General features: G+C 37.4%; 3 protein-coding genes across 3 annotated transcripts in view; all 3 read left to right on the top strand.

Moving 5' to 3' along the window:
* The first annotated feature begins 1,328 nt into the window (after nt 1-1,328).
* Nucleotides 1,329-10,552, top strand: LOC132874552 (uncharacterized). The gene is made up of 10 exons (XM_060910830.1): nt 1,329-1,356; nt 1,436-1,489; nt 1,953-2,252; nt 2,438-2,752; nt 2,837-2,887; nt 3,886-3,906; nt 5,987-6,073; nt 6,186-6,204; nt 6,315-6,346; nt 9,743-10,552. The coding sequence occupies exons 1-10, from the start codon at nt 1,332-1,334 to the stop codon at nt 9,832-9,834; spliced, it is 996 nt and encodes a 331-aa protein (XP_060766813.1). The 5' UTR covers nt 1,329-1,331; the 3' UTR covers nt 9,835-10,552.
* A 5,051-nt stretch (nt 10,553-15,603) lies between these two features.
* LOC132874113 (uncharacterized) lies at nt 15,604-18,845 on the top strand. Its single transcript, XM_060910037.1, has 6 exons — nt 15,604-15,673; nt 15,755-15,853; nt 15,999-16,298; nt 16,464-16,775; nt 16,855-16,908; nt 18,487-18,845. The coding sequence occupies exons 2-6, from the start codon at nt 15,796-15,798 to the stop codon at nt 18,834-18,836; spliced, it is 1,074 nt and encodes a 357-aa protein (XP_060766020.1). The 5' UTR covers nt 15,604-15,673; nt 15,755-15,795; the 3' UTR covers nt 18,837-18,845.
* A 99-nt stretch (nt 18,846-18,944) lies between these two features.
* Nucleotides 18,945-22,526, top strand: part of LOC132874038 (salivary glue protein Sgs-3-like) — a 29,363-nt gene continuing 25,781 nt past the window's right edge. The window contains exons 1-7 of the mRNA XM_060909906.1: nt 18,945-19,273; nt 19,358-19,408; nt 19,673-19,714; nt 20,431-20,484; nt 20,643-20,693; nt 21,283-21,336; nt 21,495-21,545. Of these exons, the coding sequence (XP_060765889.1) occupies nt 19,249-19,273; nt 19,358-19,408; nt 19,673-19,714; nt 20,431-20,484; nt 20,643-20,693; nt 21,283-21,336; nt 21,495-21,545 (328 nt within the window). The 5' untranslated portion in view covers nt 18,945-19,248. The remainder of the gene's footprint in view (nt 19,274-19,357; nt 19,409-19,672; nt 19,715-20,430; nt 20,485-20,642; nt 20,694-21,282; nt 21,337-21,494; nt 21,546-22,526) is intronic.

The following is a 22,526-nucleotide window of genomic DNA, read 5'->3' on the forward strand; positions in this document are numbered from 1 at the left end:
TAAGAGACGTTTCAAAAGTAATTCAAGAGATTTCAAGCAGTGACATTCAGTTTGATGTTCAGTGTGTGCATTAATGACACGGTGTGTTTTGTTTATCATTGTAGATGTTCCTCAGCTGCTCGTGTCTCCTGAAGTTCTCACAGAGAGAGGATCAGTGGAGCTTCACTGTTCTGTTCCATACAATGTTAAAGTGTCTCGGTGTTCTTTCTACCCAGAGGGAGACGACACAAATATTAAACTCTCTCCATCTCCATCATGTCAGCTCTCAGTCACTGGTTCTGATCTGATCAGGTGGACAGGACGCAGCTCTCCTGGAACACTTCGGATTATTTGTTTCTATGTGTTGGATAACTCTGTTCGTTCTCCTTCTCCTCACTCTCGCCCAGCTCCAGTCACAGTGCTGAGTAAGATCAACATTACATTTTATAACATGTCCATCACTGTCTCATTTACACTTTTAATGCATTAATAACAACATGAACCTCTGTAATAATTCTGTCTTCATTTCAATATGTCCATTATAGTGTTCTCTCTCTCTCTCTCTCTCTCTCTCTCTCTCTGCAGATCAGAAACCAAATTTAAGCGTCGTTTATGATAATCAGTCTGATGAATTCAGATTTGTGTGTGTAATCCCAGGGTCAGAGTCAGTAACTGCTGATTTTAGCTGTAATCTCTACACTGGAGAAACAACTCCACTTTTCCAAAACCAAAGATCTCAAAAGAGAAGATCTGGGAAGGCGGATTGTATTTTTACAGCACAGAGAAATGATGTGTTTAATCGTCTGCAGTCAGTAAAGAATCGTGAAGTGAGCTGTGATTATTCAGTGACCTCTGACCCGACTGCTCACTCTAAAAAATAAATGACCTTATTTACGCAAAAAAAAATTGTCGCAACAATTTCCACGTAATTTTCTTATGTAAATCTTACGTTTGTTTTCCAAATATCCTTTACTATAATATTTTATGTAAAGCTTACGAATGTTTTTACATACATTTTTCTACACTGTAAACCCGAATAAGTTGAGTTTACTTAAAAAAATTGAGGAAAGTGGTTGCCTTAAAAAAAATAAGTAATTATTAATGATTGAATTGAGTACCTTAAACTTACAATCTTCTGGTAAGTTTAAGGTACTCAATTCAATCATTAATAATTACTTATTTTTTTTAAGGCAACCACTTTCCTCAATTTTTTTTTAAGTAAACTCAACTTTTTCGGGTTTACAGTGTATAATGAAGCTGACAGAATGTTGTAATTTTATGTATACTATACACATTTAACTATAGCTTATTTACAACACCCCAAAGTCATTTTTTACAGTGCTCGCTCTCCGATGAGTGAGAAATACAACATGATGCGTAAATTATATTTAATCAATTACATTTCTTTTATACCTTTGAATTGTGTTTGAACTTATTCACATCTGTTGTTCATCAGGTTTCTTTCCTTCACCAACACAGTCGTCCATCACTCCTGAGAAATCTCCTGCACGTGAGTTCATTTTATTTTATTTCCTGCTGTTTGGTTCTGTTACACTTTTTCATGACTGAAGTTTAATCTGCATTCTGTTACACTTGTAAGATTCATTTATTTTATTTCACATCTTCCTCTTTTTTGAAACAATATTCTGTAGATTATGTGTGAAGTTATTTAGTGATTAAAGAGGAATCAAGCTTTGGTAAATTCATTTCTTTCGGTGTCACAGTTTAATTCCCCAAACTCACACATCTGGAGGTTAAAAGAGACGCGTTACAGTTTAATGTCTTCCTTTAGATTTTAGAAAAACAGATATGAAGATGAATTTACTCTGAACTTTCTGAAACCCTCCCTGTGCATTTACACTCTCAGGATGGAGAGAATTACAGCAGGAATCGTAGTTTGACATTTCATTCAGAAGTCGGTGACTGATGTTGTTCTGGACTCTATGTGTGTGTGTGTGTGTGTGTGTGTGTAGATGTTCCTCAGCTGCTCGTGTCTCCTGAAGTTCTCACAGAGAGAGGATCAGTGGAGCTTCACTGTTCTGTTCCAAACAATGTTAAAGTGTCTCGGTGTTCTTTCTACCCAGAGGGAGACGACACATTTATTAAACTCTCTCCATCTCCATCATGTCGGCTCTCAGTCACTGGTTCTGATCTGATCAGGTGGACAGGACGCAGCTCTCCTGAAACACTTCGGATTATTTGTTTCTATGTGTTGGATAACTCTGTTCGTTCTCCTTCTCCTCACTCTCGCCCAGCTCCAGTCACAGTGCTGAGTAAGATCAACATTACACCGAGTGTGTATTATTGTCTGTGTGGATCATAACATTTCTAATAGACATTTATAATTCCTCAATTAACATTCACAATGGAGTATTTGATGTAACTGATTAATTCATTCATGAATAGTTTTATTTGTTTGTTTGTTTGTTTGTTTGTTTGTTTATTTATCTCTCTGCAGATCAGAAACCAAAGCTAAGCGTCGTTTATGATGATCAGCTCCATAAATTCACATTTTCATGTGAAATCCCAGGGTCAGAGTCAGTAACTGCTGATTTTAGCTGTAATCTCTACACTGGAGAAAAAACTCAGTTTTTCTCAAACACATCCTTTCAGAAGAGAGACTCTGGGAAGGCGGTTTGTGTTTTTATAGCAGATAGAAATGATGTGTTTAATCGTCAGCCGTCAGTAAAGAGTCGTGAAGTGAGCTGTGATTATTCAGTGACCTCTGACCCGACTGCTCGCTCTCCGATGAGTGAGAAATACAACATGATGCGTAAGTTATATTTAATCACATGACTGGGCTTTGATGTGCATCGCTTTATAAATCTGATTCATTTTTAATCCATTTGTATTTTAGATTTCTTTCCTGAAACACCACAGCGGCCCACAACTAAACCCTCCCCGACTGGTCAGTCACTCAGTTTTAATGCACATTATAATTCTGAGGTTTTCATTTTATTCTGCTTAATTTGTATTCACGGAGTAATGCAAAAAAAAAAATCAGTGTGTGTAGTTTATGTAAATATTTGTGAGTTCCTGTGTTCAGGTGGTTTTATACTGGAAACTGCTCGAGTGAACTTTGTGCAGTTTTATTCCCATCAACACGATAAAGTCCATGAACTGAGTTACAGGATACTGTTTATTATTCATATCTGTGTTTTATTGATATCAGTTATAATCTGATCATTCTCTCCTGGAGCTGAACGTGATAGAGTTCCTCAAAATTATACTCATCATCATCATCATCATCATCATCATCATCAGATCTCAGCCAGTTCTCCTCACTGAAACTCACGAATTCATATCGAACAGAAATATCACACTTAGAGACGATTACTTTAGATAACAGTTGATTTTAGGATTAAAATAATCCCCTTCATCTTTATTTTCTATAATTCAGTAAATTCTAAATATTTCTTTTATCTCAGATTTTGCACTTTGTTTTGTCAGGTTTTTCTTCTCCCTCAAAACGTCGTCCACAACTACACTGTAAACCCGAATAAGTTGAGTTTACTTAAAAAAATTGAGGAAAGTCGTTGCCTTAAAAAAATAAGTAATTATTAATGATTGAATTGAGTACCTTAAACTTACCAGAAGATTGTAAGTTTAAGGTACTCAATTCAATCATTAATAATTGCTTGTTTTTTTTAAGGCAACCACTTTCCTCAATTTTTTTAAGTAAACTCAACTTATTCGGGTTTACAGTGAAAGAGAAAACGAGAACAGGTTCCATTTAAATTCAGACTTTTATCATTCAACATTTAATGTGCATCATTTATACATTTTCAATTGTATTATTATATTATTCATTCTATTTTCTACAGATATACAACAAACAATTATTTGGTCTTTTTTTAACGTGTTTGTTTTTCCTTTTGTCTCATGGACCATCAACTCCAACCACAGACAGAAAGAAACCGACTGCAGGTCAGTTCACTCCTTCAGCTCCCGCTGTTTATAGTAGAATCAGAACCAGAATCATGTTTATGGGCCCAGTTTGTTGACACACACAAGGGATTTGGTTCTGGCAGTTGGTGTCTCTGTCGTGATAGAGAAAAGGAAAAAAAAGAAGAAGAAAAGAATGTCAATATGTATGTGTAATGTACAAGTATATGCAACATAAAGCATTTATGTTAATGTAATGCGTCATATAGACAATGTAGACATGACACAATGTAAACAAATGTGTAATCTATAATATCTATTCTATTAACAGTTATTCCACGAAATCGAGCCGTATGTGAGCTGATAGCCGACGAGGCGCGTAGCACCGAGATTGAGTGGAATAACTGTTTTATTCGAGCCACAGTCAGTGGATTTTGAGAAACAGAACATTTTTATTTTTATTTTTTGCAAATTCGATAAATCAAATCTATACAAAACATCCAATAAAATAATTTCTGCTTAGAATGTAAACAAACTGGCAAAATGACAGGAGTAATTTGTGAAAAATGCAATAATAATAATAATAATAATAATAATACTTGAAAAATAAAAAAGATACGTTCTTCCCATCAAATACTTTCATTCCATATTTTGTGGGTTTTTTGTATTTTTGGGGTTTTCTTCTTCTTCTATCAGGTTTTTTGTCAGTTGGCAAGCCAATTTAAATGTGCATTACTGCCACCATCTGGGCTGGAGCGTGAAACAGGAGCTATTGGGGGAAAAACCCAGTATTCTTTCAGCTATTTCTGTTTCTTTTTGTTGTTTTGTTTTCAAGTAGAGTTTTTATTTCATTCTCGGTTGGTTCAGCAACATGTTCCACCATTTTGTTTTTCTCTACTCACGGTATATGATCTGATATCCTCGTAGTAGATTAGCCAATCAGAGCGCATGATTGCTCATATCCAGTGACTGTGGATAGAATAATATACAGTATACAGACGATGTGCAGGATATTTACAGACAAGACACAATATATAAAAATTATACACACAGCACAGTCAGTGCACACAGAGTGCAGTGTGATGGTGCAAACAAGGCAATATGATATCGTATATATCCTTCAGTTACAGGAGAAAACATTCTCCAGTTTTTATCAGATATTGTAAATCTCTCTGTAGATTTTCCTGTTGATCCAATCCCAATTAAAAGTTTGTACACCCCTACTCATTCATCAATGTATTGAACAGGCTAGTTTAAAGGTATTTAATCCTTGGTGGAGAAGTCTATGTTTGCACTGACAGCTTCAAGATGCTTCCTGGATGAAGAAATGAATCTCTCTCAGTGTTCAGGGGGATTTTGGCTCATTAAAGACACAAACAGTCTTGAAATGAAACGCTGGATCATGATCTTCAGCTCATTAAACACATTTTCTATCACTATTCAGTCGAAAAATAGTTGACGTGTTGAACACTTATTTCCTCCGCTGGGTATGTGATCGTGAACTATCGTGTGCAGCTTCATTCCCATCAGCACATGTACGAGTTTTTTCATGTTGTCGATCTTTGTAAAACTCCCGTGTTCTGTCATAGAGGTGAACGACCCAACACGAGCAATCAGCCTGATTTATCTAAAAGTACGTCAGTCATTAAAAACCTGGATTGTTCTGTGTTTATTCTGATCATCTGCAAACATAACACTTTCTGAATTCACACCTCAGCAAATTTAAAAAAATAAAAATAAAAAAAAATAAATAAACCGCAATACTTAATAATGAGAACATCAGTGATAACAGGAAGTAACTTGTTTCACCAATGAAATGCCATTCTTTACTGAATAAAGCTGTTAGTATGGGTGAATTGCTGTGGTAGAAGAGGAATAAAACATTTCAGGGTGTGTTTTTAGAGGAAAATAATCAACTTCAGTGTAGTAACAGTGACTCTGATCCATTACACCACACTGTTGTGAATTATTTTCCTAAAACAGCATGATGAGAGTGTTTTATTCTTTACTTCATGCTCTAACCAGAGAAACTCTCTCAGTTTTGGACCGATAACAGACAAATTCTCCAAAATTTTATCCAATAATAACAGAAACATCTTGAATTTTACACGATTGTGTTCAGGATCTTTGTCGGTGCTGCTGCCGTCAGTCCTCGGTGTCTGTGTTTTACTGGCTGGAATGATGAGCGTCTGTCTCTGCAGCTTTATCAGTAAGTCTTTAACTTCATCTCCTCGTGTCTCTCCTGCACACCGTCCTGTGTGAAACTGATCATGGAGATCGTTCAGATCTGACAGAAGGTGTTTGTTCTGTTTCTTTTTCAGGGAAGCAGATGGCTGAGAGGTGAGAGATTTACTGTGTTCAGCTTAATCGTGTATCATTGGTTTTATCTGATCGAAACGCCTCATAGCCGTGTTTATCTGAGTGTTTCTGTGGATTTCTTCCCCCAACAGACGCAAAATGGACTTGACCCAAGGTGATCAGGGTACGTTTATTCATTTCTTTCCTCTCTCGAAATGTCCAAATTACAAACAAACACTGAAAGTCAGCTCACATCCACTGAGCCTCGGTAAATACGAGGGCATCTCAAGCTATTTAATCCAAAAAAGGAAACTTTCATATATTCATGACACGTTAAAGGGAAATATTTCAAGCCTTTTTTTGTTTTAATTTTCATGAATATATCTTATAGCTCATGAGAATCAGAAATCCAGTGTCTCAGATGATTAGAACATTTCCCAAGATCAATCAAAAAAGGATTTACAATACAGAAATGTACAAATTCTAGAAAGTGTGGTCAGTTATACACTCAGTACTTGGTTGGGCAATGGGGCGTGGCATGGAGGCGATCAGCCTGTGGCACTGCTGAGGTGTTATTGAAGCCCAGATTACTTTGATAGCGACCTTCAACTCGTCTGTATTTTTGGGTTGGGTGGTGTATCTCATCTTCCTCTTGACAGTTGCTCATAGAGTCTCTCTGGAGTTTGGTTCAGGCGAGATGGTTGGCCAGTCAAGCACAGTAATATCAGGGTCAGCAAACCATTTGGTCATAGTTTTGGCACTGTAGTCAGGTGCTAAGTCCTGCTGGAAAAGGAAATCAGCATGTACAGAAAGCTTGTCAGCAGATGGAAGCATGAAGTGCTGTACAATCTCCTGGTAGATGCTGCATTGACTTTCAACTTGATAAAACACAGTGGACCAACACCAGCAGATGACATGGCACTAAAAATCATCACATACTGCAGAAATGTCACACTGGACCTCAAACACCTGGGATTCTGTGCCTCTCCACTCTTCCTCCAGACTCTTGGACCTTGATTTCCAAATGAAATGCAAAATTTACTGAAAAGACGACTTTGGACCACTGAGCAACAGTCCAGTTCTTTCTCTCTTTAGCCCTGGTAAGACGCTTCTCACGTTGTCTCTGGTTCAGGAGGGGCTTGATATGAGGAATGTGAGAGTTGTAGCCCCTTTCCTGAAGATGTCTGTTCGTGGTGGCTCTTGATGCACTGACACCAACCTCAGTCCACTCCTTGTGAAGTTCTCCCAAGTTCTTGAATTGACTTTTCTTTACAATCCTCTCAAGGCTTAGGTCATCCCTGTTGCTTGTGCACCTTTTCCAGCCAACCTTTTCAGCAATGACCTTCTGTGGCTTACCCTCCTTGTGCAGGAGGTCAATGATCATCTTCTGGATAACTGTCAGGTCAGCAGTCTTCTCCATGATTGTGTTCACGTGAACTGAACTAGGCCGAGAGGTACACAGGATTTATAGTTTTACTCAAACTCTAAATGAAATACTCTAATATTGTGAGATTTTTAAATATTTTTTTGCACTGTAGGTCATCATCATCAAAATTAAAATACAAAATTCTCAAAACATTTTAGTTTACATGTGATGAGTCGAGAATATGTTAAATTTTCATTTTATTTAATAACTGATGGAAAATATTGAACTTTTTCTGTGATATTGTAATTGTTTGAGATGCACTAATGTAAAGTTCTGTCATGGCTGACCCTGTGCTCTGTGTGAGATGTAAAGAGAAGTTTCGCTTTTCTGTGATGTACATGTGAGAGATCAAGACTTTCTCCTTCGAAAAGCAAAAAGGACGTTCGTCCACATCTGGTGTTTGGTGTCCTTTACACACTGCTCAGCTTTATTCAGCTGGGGTCTGTGATGTGTCTTGGCTTAAACACGCAGCTGTGTGTCAACAGAAATTTTTGCAAAAAAAAAAATCATAAAATTATATTTATTCATGGAAATTAATATTTACTTACTTGCTTACCTACTTACATGAGTGAACGTTAATGACAGTGTTGATCAGGGGTTAAATTGGGATTGGTTATGTGGGGGGGGGGCTCTGCCTCGTACCCGCCCCTGCCCCTGCTGCCCTGCCCCAATATACTTTTTGGAAAATAACCCTCTAATTTGATAACCATATCATATTGCACAGAGATATACACCTTATCTGTGTGTTGTAGGCCTATGTGTGTCTTGTAGTGCCCCCCTACACATTATGGCAGTTTGAATGTAGATTGGTTGGCCAATGTAACAGATTGTACAGGTTGTTGTACACTGGTTTGAAGGAAATGATTAGTGGGGGGTCTGGGGGTCCTCCCCCAGAAGTTTTTTATTATCATACATGTTATTTGCTGAATTCTGGTGCATTTTAATAAGTTGTTAGCTGACTTTACAGAGGTAGGTTGAGCAATATCATGTTAAATCTTGTCACATGCCTACAGGTGAAAAATGTGAAGGAGAAATGTTCAGTGAGAAAATTTGAAGGCTTGCACAATCTTAAACCAAAACAGTTGATTTATTTTGGAGGATAAATGTTAAATATGCCAAAACACTGTCAGTCAAATTGTCAATCAAATATATTCATGCAGTGAATGCAACCAAATACAAACAACACTATAACATTGGAAGCATTTATTATTATTGTTATTATTATGTATTCAATTATTTATTTGGCATGTGGTGCTTTTTGTATTGTCTAGAACATACATAAGATGAGCATATTATAGCAGCAAAATAGAAGCACAATCATTTGAATGCAGCAAAACTTTTGCTAAACACATACTGTCTAAAAATAAAAACACAACATATTTAGATCAGTATTATTTTTCCCCTCTTCAGTATTATTTGATATTTTGTTTTTAATAATAAAAAATATGATAATGATTATGTTCACTGTATTGTTAATATTATTATTAGTAGTTGTAACAGCAGTAGAAGTATGTGACTATTTTGTAGCGCACTATCCCTTCCAGAAAAAATTCTGATAAGCAACGAAAGCAGAATTTATGCATAGTAAACAAGATAGGCTAGCTACTTCATTAAATCCCGATGGATTAGGATCGTATGCAGGTAAAAGGGGAGACGGTGTACGGAGAAAATTATAAACAAGTCACAACGCTGAAACACAAGCCCAAAACCCCGCAAACCACGACTTCTGATTTTTTTTAAAGCGAGCTCACAAAAAAAAGAAACCCCAAAGTCGCTTATAAAAAGCGGAATTGGCAACCCACGCAGTGTTCCAGAAACCAGAATCTCTGATCGCAAGTTCTGTTCTAAATAGCTTTGACAGGTCGTCTTGTTATCAGGAAAACTATTATCTATCTCATAAAAGTCATGGGTTTATTGATTAATAAAACGATATTTAATTATTCAGAACTGAAAATCGTGAAAAGGGTTTGTTGCTTTTGATGTGTGCGTGATCATATGCCATCCGCTCCGAGCTTATGTGCCGGGGCTCAGCCCCGGACAGCCCCGGCCCAATTTAACCCCTGATGTTGATCATGTCCCAGGTGACTGAAAGCTTGAAGAAGTGGTTGATCACTGAGTTTAGCTGTCTTCAGTGTGTGTGTTGTTCCCCTGCAGATGGTGATGAGATTTACACAGAGGTGATGTACACACTCTCCTCTCAGAGGAAACGTGGCTCCTTTCAGCTTCCTCTGAATGATGGACCCTGAACAGGACGCGCTGCTTCTCTTCTGCACCAAATTCATCTCAGTTCACTTTGACTCGTTCATTTTATCAACACATCTTTACAAGGAGTTACATCTTTTTATCTGATGGTGGTGGTGTGATTTTAAAATATTTCTGAGATAAGCTCACCAGCAGGGTCGAGAAAACTGGACACAAAGTCAAGAACCAGAGGATCAACATGGAATCTCAGGTTTGGTAACGTGAGATACTTGGTGGTACTCTGTGTGTGTGTGTGTGTGTGTGTGTGTGTGTGTGTGTGTGTGTGTGTGTACTTCGTAAAGTGTGTGTTGTCAGAATCCTTATAAGAGTGTGCTGTGATTGTGTTCTAATCTGGAACAGGTGCATGGTGATTAGTCCTTGTGTTACACGCTGTGCACTCAAAGCACCAACACACGCAGACATAACGACTGTGTTCATCATTTCTTCCCATTTCTCTGGCTGAACTTTAATCCTATTTTTTCTTCATCATTTCAACAGAAACCGTGAAACAGATTAAAGGAATAAAATCTCTGAACCACGGTGCTGGAGTTGTTGTAATAATTTAATTCTGTAAAAGCACAACTGCTTGATGGAGACGTATTACCTCCGATATTCTGGTTTTGCCTCACTCGACAATTTCCCGTTTCTCGACCCCGCCTCTGTGTCATGTTTTTGATCTGTTTGCCTGCTTGTTTTCAAATAAACACGCTTCCTGAGATAAAATCTGTCCGTCCGCTTCTTTACTGACAACAGCACACTTCCTGTCAGCAAACCAAATCATCTACAAGAACTCTGGGTTCTGTGCAGCAGTGAATTATTTCTAATCACACTCTCCACTGTCACTCAGATGAGTCAAGGTTTCTTCCTCATGTCGTCTCAGGGAGTTTTTCCTCAACACTGTTGCCTCTGTCTCGCTCATTAGGGATCAATTAAAAGCTGATCATCAGATTTCTGGAAAACTGTTTTGGACAAGATCCATTGTTTCAAGCACAATATAAATAAAACTGAACTGAACAGAAAATCCAGAACGCAGAAACACCACAGCACACAACAACCACTGACTTTTATTCCCTTTCTACTGCCAGGTGTTCACACTCTCACCATCCCTCATGGGCATGTTTCAGATTTTAATTATCTGACATTATAAGACTAAAAAATTATGTGTTACATTTTATTTCAAGGCTGAAAACATAAAAAAAAAATCAGCGTCGTTGTGAAATCCATGTTGCATGCTGCACCACTTCCGGCCATTTTACCTCAAATTTATCTCAGAATGTTTCATTTACTCACAACATGAAAGAGCATTGAGGAGATGAAGATGATTTGCATAAAGTTTGCATAAAGTTGCATAATAATAACGACAACATCACCAGTAGGGGGTGAGCTTCAGCATTTTACTTATCAGTGTGTGTCTGTGTGAGAGAGAATCATAAAAGATTAATCCAACCATTAACTCCAGTCCACTAATCTGACTGGTCGAGCAGTGTTCCCAGAGAGCCAATATTTCCAATAATCACCCTGGGACGTCTCACTGTGTGTCTCACTCCACTCATATGTGTTTTGTCACCAGTGTTGGGAAGGTTACTTTTAAAATGTAATCCCCTACAAATTACAGATTACATGCTCCAAAATGTAATTTGTACCGTAATCCATTAGGTTACTTAAGGTGAGTAACGTAATCTGATTACTTTGGATTACTTGACATTACCATCTTTTTAAAGACTACATGAATGTGTTGAAAACTGCCCAACACATTACAGGCACTTCACTTCTATTGAGGAGGCCAAAGAAGGGATGCCTGCGCAGAGTGTGCAGCATTCTCAAAGACTCCTCTCATCTGGCCAACAGACTCTTCTAGATCCTTCCCTCCAAGAGACGCTTCAGGAGCCTACCCACCCAAACCACCAGATACAGAAAGAGCTTTTTCTCCACAGCAGTCACCCTACTGAACTTTGTTTAAAGATGATCTTCCCCTTCCTCCTTCCACACTCGTCACTCCAATTCTGCATTTCACTGCTGCGTATCTGCTCATTCCTCCTGATTCTTTAGAATCTGCATTTACTGTATGCCATTTGTTTGAAGAAGAGGGTATGTTACGGGAGGGGATGGTGGAGGTGGCGGATAATTATTTCAATGTTTTAGAATTTCCATCAAAATATATATGGCAAACATATACTGTTTGAAACCTTAGACCCTCAGGAATCTATTTATACCCACCAATAGTGATATTGTTTTGTGCATTAACAAAATGTGGGGTGTGCAACAAAAGGTTTATCATATGTTTCATTTGTTGAAAGACAATAAAAAAGCCCAATTTTTCCTTAACAATTTCTTTAGTTCCAACACTTGAAAGTGGAAGAGTATTAGATAGACATAAAGTGTTTTTATAAAACAATTATCAAAAATGAAACTTATTTTTCCATTTACTGTCAGTATTCTTTTAATGACTAAACTGAGCTTATTAAACATCCTATTAAACTTGATGTGAGAATGACAAAAATGCCCTTTTCCACATTTTTATTTCCAAAACTGCAGTGGTGGTACTTTGTACTGAAATTAGGCAAACAAATGCCATTGAAAAGTATTTACAGCTATGGTTACCAACACTTTCTATCACTATGACTACAGTTAAAATAAAGTAGCAATAAAAAAAGTAATAAAACATGGATTTTCAATTTCCCTTTCCCTATAAGGGCAAAAAAATAGCTTTTATGAAACAATTATCAAAAGTGAAATATTTGAATTACAGTCAGTCGTATTCATCCACCAATAATTTCAAAGGACTAAATGTCCGTCAAACTTTGTGACCCTGACAAAAACGCTGTTTGCCACAAACCTCGTCACCAGATGTACATTTTAAACAAATATGACATATATTTTCCTTTTATCTGTTAGCAAAACCGTAATATTTTCAGCTTGCTTTTCAGCAACCTACTTAAATCTGTCTCGCTTAGTCTAGAGTCCAGTAAAGGCGGTTGTAGCGCAGCAAGAGCACCTGTTCAAAGTGCTTGTCTGTCATGCGGTTTCGGTGAGGGCTGAAAACAAGTCTTCCATGGCTAAACAGCCGTTCAACAGGAGCACTTGATGGCAGAGTGGTATTATACTTTAAGAAGAGAGCTCTGATTGTTGGGTATGTTTTTAATGAGGCCAATGTCTTATCTGGATCCTGAAGGTACCGTTGCACTTCTTCCTCTGCTGTAGTGACATGCTTTCTATATGAGATCACAGCTGCCTTTAATCATGTCCAGTTGGCATTCCTTTCAGAACAAATTAACATACTTGGAGTATACTACATTAACCAACACTGTAATTCCAAATACACACAAGGGAAATAATTCTATATCTAAACTAAAAGTATATTGCTAGCTAATGTTAACCACATACCATAAACCATACCATGTATGTTATTTGCTAATGTTAACCACACATAGCCTACACAAAGGCTAGAGAATCGTTTTGTCAATCTCTTTAAAGAACATTATCATCATCATCATCATCATCATCATCATTATCAACAACAAGTAGATTCGACAAGGGCAGACCTGTACTAAATGAGTGCAATATTCCAAAATGACCACTTGTGACATTATAGGCTAGTAGCATATCAGGACAACTTGCTAGTTGAATATGAAAGGACTAAATATGAGAGGACTAAAGTGGAGTCCATCAGAATTTTGGTTCCACAAGGCAACATAATGTTTGAACTTAGCTAAGTCCTGTTATATTACTAAGGCCAAATAAAAAAAAAAATAGTGTGTTTCCGGTAACCCGACCAATCGAGAATTTCCGCGTCGAAATTGCCGACTGTGAAGTTTTTATTACAAATTTCCCTCGATATTTTAGTGTAAGCGGCGTTAGTTTGTCATAATTTTTTGTTTCAACGCATTCAAGTTGTGAAAGAAACGATAAAAAGTAAAATGTTTCGCCACTTCTATCAGCCCTCCTGCATAAACATGGAAGCACACTTGTATACTGAAGGAGGAAGGAAAACTGAGCCGAGCCGCCATTTTGAATCCTCATTCAAGGCTGTAATGCAAATTGCTTCCTGTTCAGTATACAAGTGCACTTCCATGGCAGGGAAAAACACTACATTTTGCCGCCTATGTAGTCCCCTATTTATACAAATAGGAGTCATTCAGGATTCAGCCATGTTTTTGCTCGACCCAAGTTCTACAGTAGGCTAGGCGAGGCCGTCTGCTTTTAATGGAAGTAGCCTAGCCTAGGACGTTATTTTCACGTTATTTCTTGATAAGGTGTTTTCACGTTATTACATGAAAATATCATGAAATATTGCTTCCGTAGATCATAACTCAAACTCTCGCGATATTTTTTTTATTCGTTTAAAGATTTAAAACACTTATTTTATTATGATGTGTGGTATAAAGGATTCTGTGCCAAAATACTATTTTGTAAGATGTTTACTTGTGTTAATTTTTTTGAACAAAATTAAAAAAAAATTAAGAAAAAAAAAACTTTCCTACCTACCAACTTTATTTTAGTATTTCATGTTACCGGAAACACACTATTTTTTTTTTTTTTGGCCTAATACTCGATAAGACCCACCTAGTTTGGTTTCATAAAAAGCAAGCACATGACAAAAACGGACGATTGTTTGCTAACGCCAGCTAGCAAGATTTGCTTGATGGAGTAGCCTTTATGCTAATGTTAAAATCACGCAAATAGGCTACTATTATGTTCCTGAAATGGCACACAACCTACATTACCAGATACACACAACTAAAACAATCTAGTTGCAGTAGGCTAATGTTTGATTTTTAAAACTTACTGTTAGATGTTTGCTCAGGTTAGATGTAGAGTCTCTGGAAGTGGACAGCAGCTTGGTTGCTGGCAAGCAGAGTTTACACTGCACGGCCAGATTCCGCTCATCTTTGTGTCCTTTAAATATAAAGTGGTGCCTTAATTTCCAGGAGAAAAACGCGTTCTTGCCCGTGAGGTGGCTCTGCTCTTGCTCCTCATGGTGGGTTGGTTTGGGCTCCTCTTCCATTGTGTGATTGCGACTGACTGACATTGCCAACGTTAACCGCTCTTGCTTGCGTTCTATTTCTGTTTGGGTTTTCGGTGGCCGCGGCTATCACTGTTTTTCCTGTGGCGCGGTGACGTCATGCGGTAGCCCTCTATAGCCTAAAATGTGAAAAGGGAAGTACCGCCGTGTAATCCATTTATTTCAACAAAGTAACTGTAATCCGATTACCACTTATTAAAACAGTAACTGTAACAGATTACAGTTACTCATGATTTGTACTCTGATTACGTAACGCCGGTACATGTAATCCGTTACTCCCCAACACTGTTTGTCACGTAAAACTCCACTTCCTCATCTGAAACCATGACTACAGCAATGTTAATGACATCATCAGAGGAGACAGCAAACTGGATTGTACAAAAATCAGTGACATTTTGGAAGGAGTTTGATGATTATCTTCACAAAAACACCTCTTTCCTGAGCTGAGCTATGACACGTTTAATACCCTGAAGAACCTTTGTGTTTATTGGTTATTACTTGGTCCATAGATGAAGGTGAGCTGTGAGAAGATTGAGATCCATGGACAGAAGACTGCAGTCAGTTTCATCCTCAGAACAACGAGGAGACGAAGCACAAAGACAAGATACACAAGAACCAGCAGTGGATGAGAATGAATGAATGAAGTGTTGGATCCCAGTCGTGGATAAAACAAGTTCTCATCTTCAACGTTTTCCTGAAGGATGAACATCTTTACAAATTATGAGAATTCAGTTTAATTCTATAATGTGTACTAAAGTTCTTGTTGAGTTCTGTGTAAAGCTGCTCAGAAGTGAGTGTGTGAACCTGAGCACAGTTGAGAGGTGTGTATTCTGTTAAACACTCGAGTGTTTGTGGTTTTCCTGTGGCTTAAATGGTCTGCTTCCTGATTCTGTTCTTTTCAGATGAGCGTCTCGATGATTTCACTTCGTCCAGTGGCTGTGAAATGGCGGCGCTCGTCCTCCTGTTCTTCTTCCATCTGATTCTGGACATTCGCTCTCAAAGTGAGTCGTTATTATGGTGCTGGGATTTGAGGGATTTGTTCTCAGAGATGTTTCAAAAATAATTCAAGAGATTTCAAGCAGTGACATTCAGTTTGATGTTCAGTGTGTGTATTAATGACACGGTGTGTTTTGTTTATCATTGTAGATGTTCCTCAGCTGCTCGTGTCTCCTGAAGTTCTCACAGAGAGAGGATCAGTGGAGCTTCACTGTTCTGTTCCACACAATGTTAAAGTGTCTCGGTGTTCTTTCTACCCAGAGGGAGACGACACAAATATTAAACTCTCTCCATCTCCATCATGTCGGCTCTCAGTCACTGGTTCTGATCTGATCAGGTGGACAGGACGCAGGTCTCCTGGAACACTTCGGATTATTTGTTTCTATGTGTTGGATAACTCTGTTCGTTCTCCTTCTCCTCACTCTCGCCCAGCTCCAGTCACAGTGCTGAGTAAGATCAACATTACATTTTATAACATGTCCATCACTGTCTCATTTACACTTTTAATGCATTAATAACAACATGAACCTCTGTAATAATTCTGTCTTCATTTCTATACGGTATGTCCATTATAGTGTTCTTTCTCTCTCTCTCTCTCTCTCTCTCTCTCTGCAGATCAGAAACCAAAGCTAAGCGTCAGTCATGATAATCAGTTTGATGAATTCAGATTTTCATGTGAAATCCCAGGGTCAGAGTCAGTAACTGCTGATTTGAGCTGTAATCTCTACACTGGAGAAAAAACTCCGCTTTTCCAAAACCAAAGATCTCAAAAGAGTACATCTGGGAAGGTTTGTATTTTTACAGCACAGGGAAATGATGTGTTTAATCGTCTGCAGTCAGTAAAGAGTCGTGAAGTGAGCTGTGATTATTCAGTGACCTCTGACCCGACTGCTCGCTCTCCGATGAGTGAGAAATACAACATGATGCGTAAGTTATATTTAATCAATTAAATTTCTTTCATAGCTTTGAATTGTGTTTGAACTTATTCACATCTGTTGTTCATCAGGTTTCTTTCCTTCACCAACACAGTCGTCCATCACTCCTGAGAAATCTCCTGCACGTGAGTTCATTTTATTTTATTTCCTGCTGTTTGGTTCTGTTACACTTTTTCATGACTGAAGTTTAATCTGCATTCTGTTACACTTGTAAGATTCATTTATTTTATTTCACATCTTCCTCTTTTTTGAAACAATATTCTGTAGATTATGTGTGAAGTTATTTAGTGAATAAAGAGGAATCAAGCTTTGGTAAATTCATTTCTTTCGGTGTCACAGTTTAATTCCCCAAACTCACACATCTGGAGGTTAAAAGAGATGCGTTACAGTTTAATGTCTTCCTTTAGATTTTAGAAAAACAGATATGAAGATGAATTTACTCTGAACTTTCTGAAACCCTCCCTGTGCATTTACACTCTCAGGATGGAGAGAATTACAGCAGGAATCGTAGTTTGATGTGTTTTCCACATCTCTTCTGGAATCACTTCACCCAGCTCCCTTTCCCATTTAGCTAACACAGATAATGTTGAATCTGTTCTCGCTTCTGTCAAACACCAGTACAAATCTAAGGCAGCTTTTAGGGATCGCTTTACTATCAGTACATGTCGCTTTATGTTTAGAAGTATTTTATCCTCATTTATTTTAATATTTTTACTATAATAGTCCCACATTTGTACGGTAAATATCAAAACAAGTCCTGATTTATTCAATCATATGTATTTTTTTTTTTAGTTCTTGAAAGCTTTTCATTTCACCCTTTTTAATAATTGTGCATATGGCTGTCATTCATTTTTCCACCCAATGCTTAAATCTATTATTGAATTTTCTTGGTATAAATTTGTCATTGAAAGCCGTCCATTTGAGTCGTCCAACTTCCTTTCCTATTTTTAGTTGTTTCACTGTGGAGTACTGTATATGGAGAGTAAAATATACCACTGGGTGAAGATCCAGTTCCTCTTTTATATCGATGGGGGTCTCTGATTCCCCAATACTCGCCTGAATTGGGGATTTGAAAGCAGAACCTTCAATGTCTTTCCATCGAGCTACAGAACCTCCATTACACCAGGAGATTAGTTGACGCAGTTGTGCAGCATGAAAATATTATTTTAAATTCAGAAGTGCCCCCCCCTTGTCTTTTGGCAGGAGTAGTGAGGTATAACGTTTCCTAAGTCGTTTGCTTCCTCACACGAATCTTGCTCTGAGCTCATCCCATTGAAGGAACTGATCTTTTGATATATGGAGAGGCAGAGATGAGAACAGATATCACAGATGTGGCAAGATGTTCATTTTTACCACATTTATCCTGTCATTGAATCCCAGTGGAAAAGTGATCCATCTGTCAGTATCTTTCCTTATGGTTTCATCAGTGTGTTCATAGTTAATCCTGTATAGTTTGGAAAAGTTTTTAGTTCTGTTTATGCCCAAATATTACATTGATTTTGCTGCTCAGTTTATTCTCCATTCCTTCAGTCCTTGTCTTGGTGTACAGTTTAATAAACATGGAAATTTGTGTTTTGAGATTTACTTTACAGCAGGAATCAGTTTGACATTTCATTCAGAAGTCGGTGACTGATGTTGTTCTGGACTCTGTGTGTGTGTGTGTGTGTGTGTGTGTGTGTGTGTGTGTGTGTGTGTGTGTGTAGATGTTCCTCAGCTGCTCGTGTCTCCTGAAGTTCTCACAGAGAGAGGATCAGTGGAGCTTCACTGTTCTGTTCCACACAATGTTAAAGTGTCTCGGTGTTCTTTCTACCCAGAGGGAGACGACACAAATATTAAACCCTCTCCATCTCCATCATGTCGGCTCTCAGTCACTGGTTCTGATCTGATCAGGTGGACAGGACGCAGCTCTCCTGGAACACTTCGGATTATTTGTTTCTATGTGTTGGATAACTCTGATCGTTCTCCTTCTCCTCACTCTCGCCCAGCTCCAGTCACAGTGCTGAGTAAGATCAACATTACACCGAGTGTGTATTATTGTCTGTGTGGATCATAACATTTCTAATAGACATTTATAATTACTCAATTAACATTCACAATGGAGTATTTGATGTAATTGATTAATTCATTCATGAATATTTTATTAATTTATTAATTAATTTATTTATCTCTCTGCAGATCAGAAACCAAAGCTAAGCGTCAGTCATGATAATCAGTCTGATGAATTCAGATTTTCATGTGAAATCCCAGGGTCAGAGTCAGTAACTGCTGATTTTAGCTGTAATCTCTACACTGGAGAAAAAACTCAGTTTTTCTCAAACACATCCTTTCAGAAGAGAGACTCTGGGAAGGCGGTTTGTGTTTTTATAGCAGATAAAAATGATGTGTTTAATCGTCTGCAGTCAGTAAAGAGTCGTAAAGTGAGCTGTGATTATTCAGTGACCTCTGACCCGACTGCTCGCTCTCCGATGAGTAAGAAATACAACATGATGCGTAAGTTATATTTAATCACATGACTGGGCTTTGATGTGCATCGCTTTATAAATCTGATTCATTTTTAATCCATTTGTATTTTAGATTTCTTTCCTGAAACACCACAGCGGCCCACAACTAAACCCTCCCCGACTGGTCAGTCACTCAGTTTTAATGCACATTATAATTCTGAGGTTTTCATTTTATTCTGCTTAATTTGGATTCACGGAGTAATGCAAAAAAAAAAAAAAATCAGTGTGTGTAGTTTATGTAAATATTTGTGCCAATCAGATTTGGTTCTGGTACCAACAGCACCATCCACACCTGCAGTTTATTCCTTCATCCATCACTGTTTAATCATTTTAAAGTCATAAATTGTCTTTATTCGATGTTGTGTCATTTGTTTTCTCACTTCTCCAGTTCTTTCAACTCGTCTGATCACCACAAGACCCACAGCTATGAGTGAGTGTATTGTGGAGTCGTAGTTCTCACTGTGGGAATGACAACCCCAATTCCAAAAAAGTTGGGACGCTGTGTAAACTGTAAACAAAAACAGAATGTGATGATTTGCAAATCATGGAAACCCTATAGATCACTGAAAACAGCGGCCCACAACTAAACCCTCCCCGACTGGTCAGTCACTCAGTTTTAATGCACATTATAATTCTGAGGTTTTCATTTTATTCTGCTTAATTTATATTCACGGAGTAATGCAAAAAAAAAAAAAATCAGTGTGTGTAGTTTATGTAAATATTTGTGAGTTCCTGTGTTCAGGTGGTTTTATACTGGAAACTGCTCGAGTGAACTTTGTGCAGTTTTATTCCCATCAACACGATAAAGTCCATGAACTGAGTTACAGGATACTGTTTATTATTCATATCTGTGTTTTATTGATATCAGTTATAATCTGATCATTCTCTCCTGGAGCTGAACGTGACAGAGTTCCTCAAAATTATACTCATCATCATCATCATCATCATCATCATCATCAGATCTCAGCCAGTTCTCCTCACTGAAACTCACGAATTCATATCGAACAGAAATATCACACTTAGAGACGATTACTTTAGATAACAGTTGATTTTAGGATTAAAATAATCCCCTTCATCTTTATTTTCTATAATTCAGTAAATACTAAATATTTCTTTTATCTCAGATTTTGCTCTTTGTTTTGTCAGGTTTTTCTTCTCCCTCAACAACGTCGTCCACAACTAAAGAGAAAACGAGAGCAGGTTCCATTTAAATTCAGACTTTTATCATTCAACATTTAATGTGCATCATTTATACATTTTCAATTGTATTATTATATTATTCATTCTATTTTCTACAGATATACAACAAACAATTATTTGGTCTTTTTTAAACATGTATTTGTTTTTCCTTTTGTTAGAGTCTCATGGACCATCAACTCCAACCACAGACAGAAAGAAACCGACTGCAGGTCAGTTCACTCCTTCAGCTCCCGCTGTTTATATCCTTCAGTTACAGGAAACAAAAATGTGTTTTTATTGTATTTTTATTGTAAATCTCTCTGTAGATGTTCTGTACTGAGTCACAAGACAAATATCTTCTGCAGTCGTTTTAACTGAAGTGCACTGGAGCAATATTAATAACACCATCTCCAAACATCTATAATCACTTCGCTTGCATTTATATCTCAGAGATTTGAACTAAACCTGCCATCCAGTCAGTGAGATCCTCCATCAGGCCTCGTTCTAGTCAACTCCGTACAGTGTGCAGTTTAAATTCAGTCATCTGAAGGTGAAAGACCCAACTTTATCCTCAAAGTCCATCATTTGGTCTCAATCATTAATCCCACACTGAAAAACCTGGACTGGATTTATTCTGATCGTTCGTAAACGGAACATCAGATAATCATCATGTTCACACTTCAGGAGATAAAACTGCCTCAGATTGAGGAATTAGGAGAAGAATAAGAATAAATTTAACACATTTATCCAAGGAGTTTGATGAAGGATCTACTGTGACTTTACAATAATAATGTTTTATATCAGATTTTGTTTTGTCAGGTTTTTCTTCTCCCTCAACAACGTCGTCCACAACTAAAGAGAAAACGAGAGCAGGTTCCATTTAAATTCAGACTTTTATCATTAAACATTTAATATGCATTATTTATACATTTTTCAATTGTATTATTATATTATTCATTCTATTTTCTACAGATATACAACAAACAATTATTTGGTCTTTTTTAACATGTATTTGTTTTTCCTTTTGTTAGAGTCTCATGGACCATCAACTCCAACCACAGACAGAAAGAAACCGACTGCAGGTCAGTTCACTCCTTCAGCTCCTGCTGTTTATAGTAGAATCAGAACCAGAATCATGTTTATGGGCCCAGTTTGTTGAGACACACAAGGGATTTGGTTCTGGCAGTTGGTGTCTCTGTTGCGATAGAGAAAAGAAAAAAAAAGAAGAAGAAAAGAATGTCAATATGTATGTGTAATGTACAAGTATATGCAACATAAAGCATTTATGTTTATGTAATGCGCCATATAGACAATGTAGACATGACACAATGTAAACAAATGTGTAATCTATAATATCTATTCTATTAACAGTTATTCCACGAAATCGAGTCGTACGTGAGCTGATAGCCGACGAGGCGCGTAGCACCGAGACTGAGTTGAATAACTGTTTTATTCGAGCCACAGTCAGTGGATTTTGAGAAATAGAACATTTTTTTTTTTTGCAAATTCGATAAATCAAATCTATACAAAACATCCAATAAAATAATTTCCGCTTAGAATGTAAACAAACTGGCAAAATGACAGGAGTAATTTGTGAAAAATGCAATAATAATAATAATAATAATAATAATAATAATACTTGAAAAATAAAAAAAGATACGTTCTTCCCATCAAATACTTTCATTCCATATTTTGTGGGGTTTTTTTTTTTTGTATTTTGGGGGTTTTCTTCTTCTATCAGGTTTTTTTTGGCAGTTGGCAAGCCACTTTAAAGGTGCATTACTGCCACCATCTGGGCTGGAGCGTGAAACAAGAGCTATTGGGTGAAAACCCAATATTCTTTCAGCTATTTCTGTTTCTTTTAAATACTTGAGAGCAATTTTTTGTTGTTTTGTTTTCAAGTAGAGTTTTTATTTCATTCTCGGTTGGTTCAGCAACATGTTCTGCCATTTTGTTTTTCTCTACTCACCGTATATGATCTGATAGCCTCGTAGTAGATTAGCCAATCAGAGCGCGTGATTGCTCATATCCAGTGACTGTGGATAGAGTATACAGACAATGTG

Source organism: Neoarius graeffei, chromosome 26 (assembly GCF_027579695.1).
Source record: "Neoarius graeffei isolate fNeoGra1 chromosome 26, fNeoGra1.pri, whole genome shotgun sequence".
Taxonomy (NCBI): domain Eukaryota; kingdom Metazoa; phylum Chordata; class Actinopteri; order Siluriformes; family Ariidae; genus Neoarius; species Neoarius graeffei.

Bases quoted from the DNA above. Each gene is read 5' to 3' on its own strand.
- LOC132874552 (XM_060910830.1), top strand. From the start codon at position 1,332: ATGAGTGAGAAATACAACATGATGC. The intron at 2,253-2,437 runs GTAAGATCAACA...ATCTCTCTGCAG, and splicing joins AGCTCCAGTCACAGTGCTGA to ATCAGAAACCAAAGCTAAGC. The intron at 6,347-9,742 runs GTACGTTTATTC...GTTCCCCTGCAG, and splicing joins CTTGACCCAAGGTGATCAGG to ATGGTGATGAGATTTACACA.
- LOC132874113 (XM_060910037.1), top strand. From the start codon at position 15,796: ATGGCGGCGCTCGTCCTCCTGTTCTTCTTCCATCTGATTCTGGACATT. The intron at 15,854-15,998 runs GTGAGTCGTTAT...TTATCATTGTAG, and splicing joins TCTGGACATTCGCTCTCAAA to ATGTTCCTCAGCTGCTCGTG. The intron at 16,299-16,463 runs GTAAGATCAACA...CTCTCTCTGCAG, and splicing joins AGCTCCAGTCACAGTGCTGA to ATCAGAAACCAAAGCTAAGC.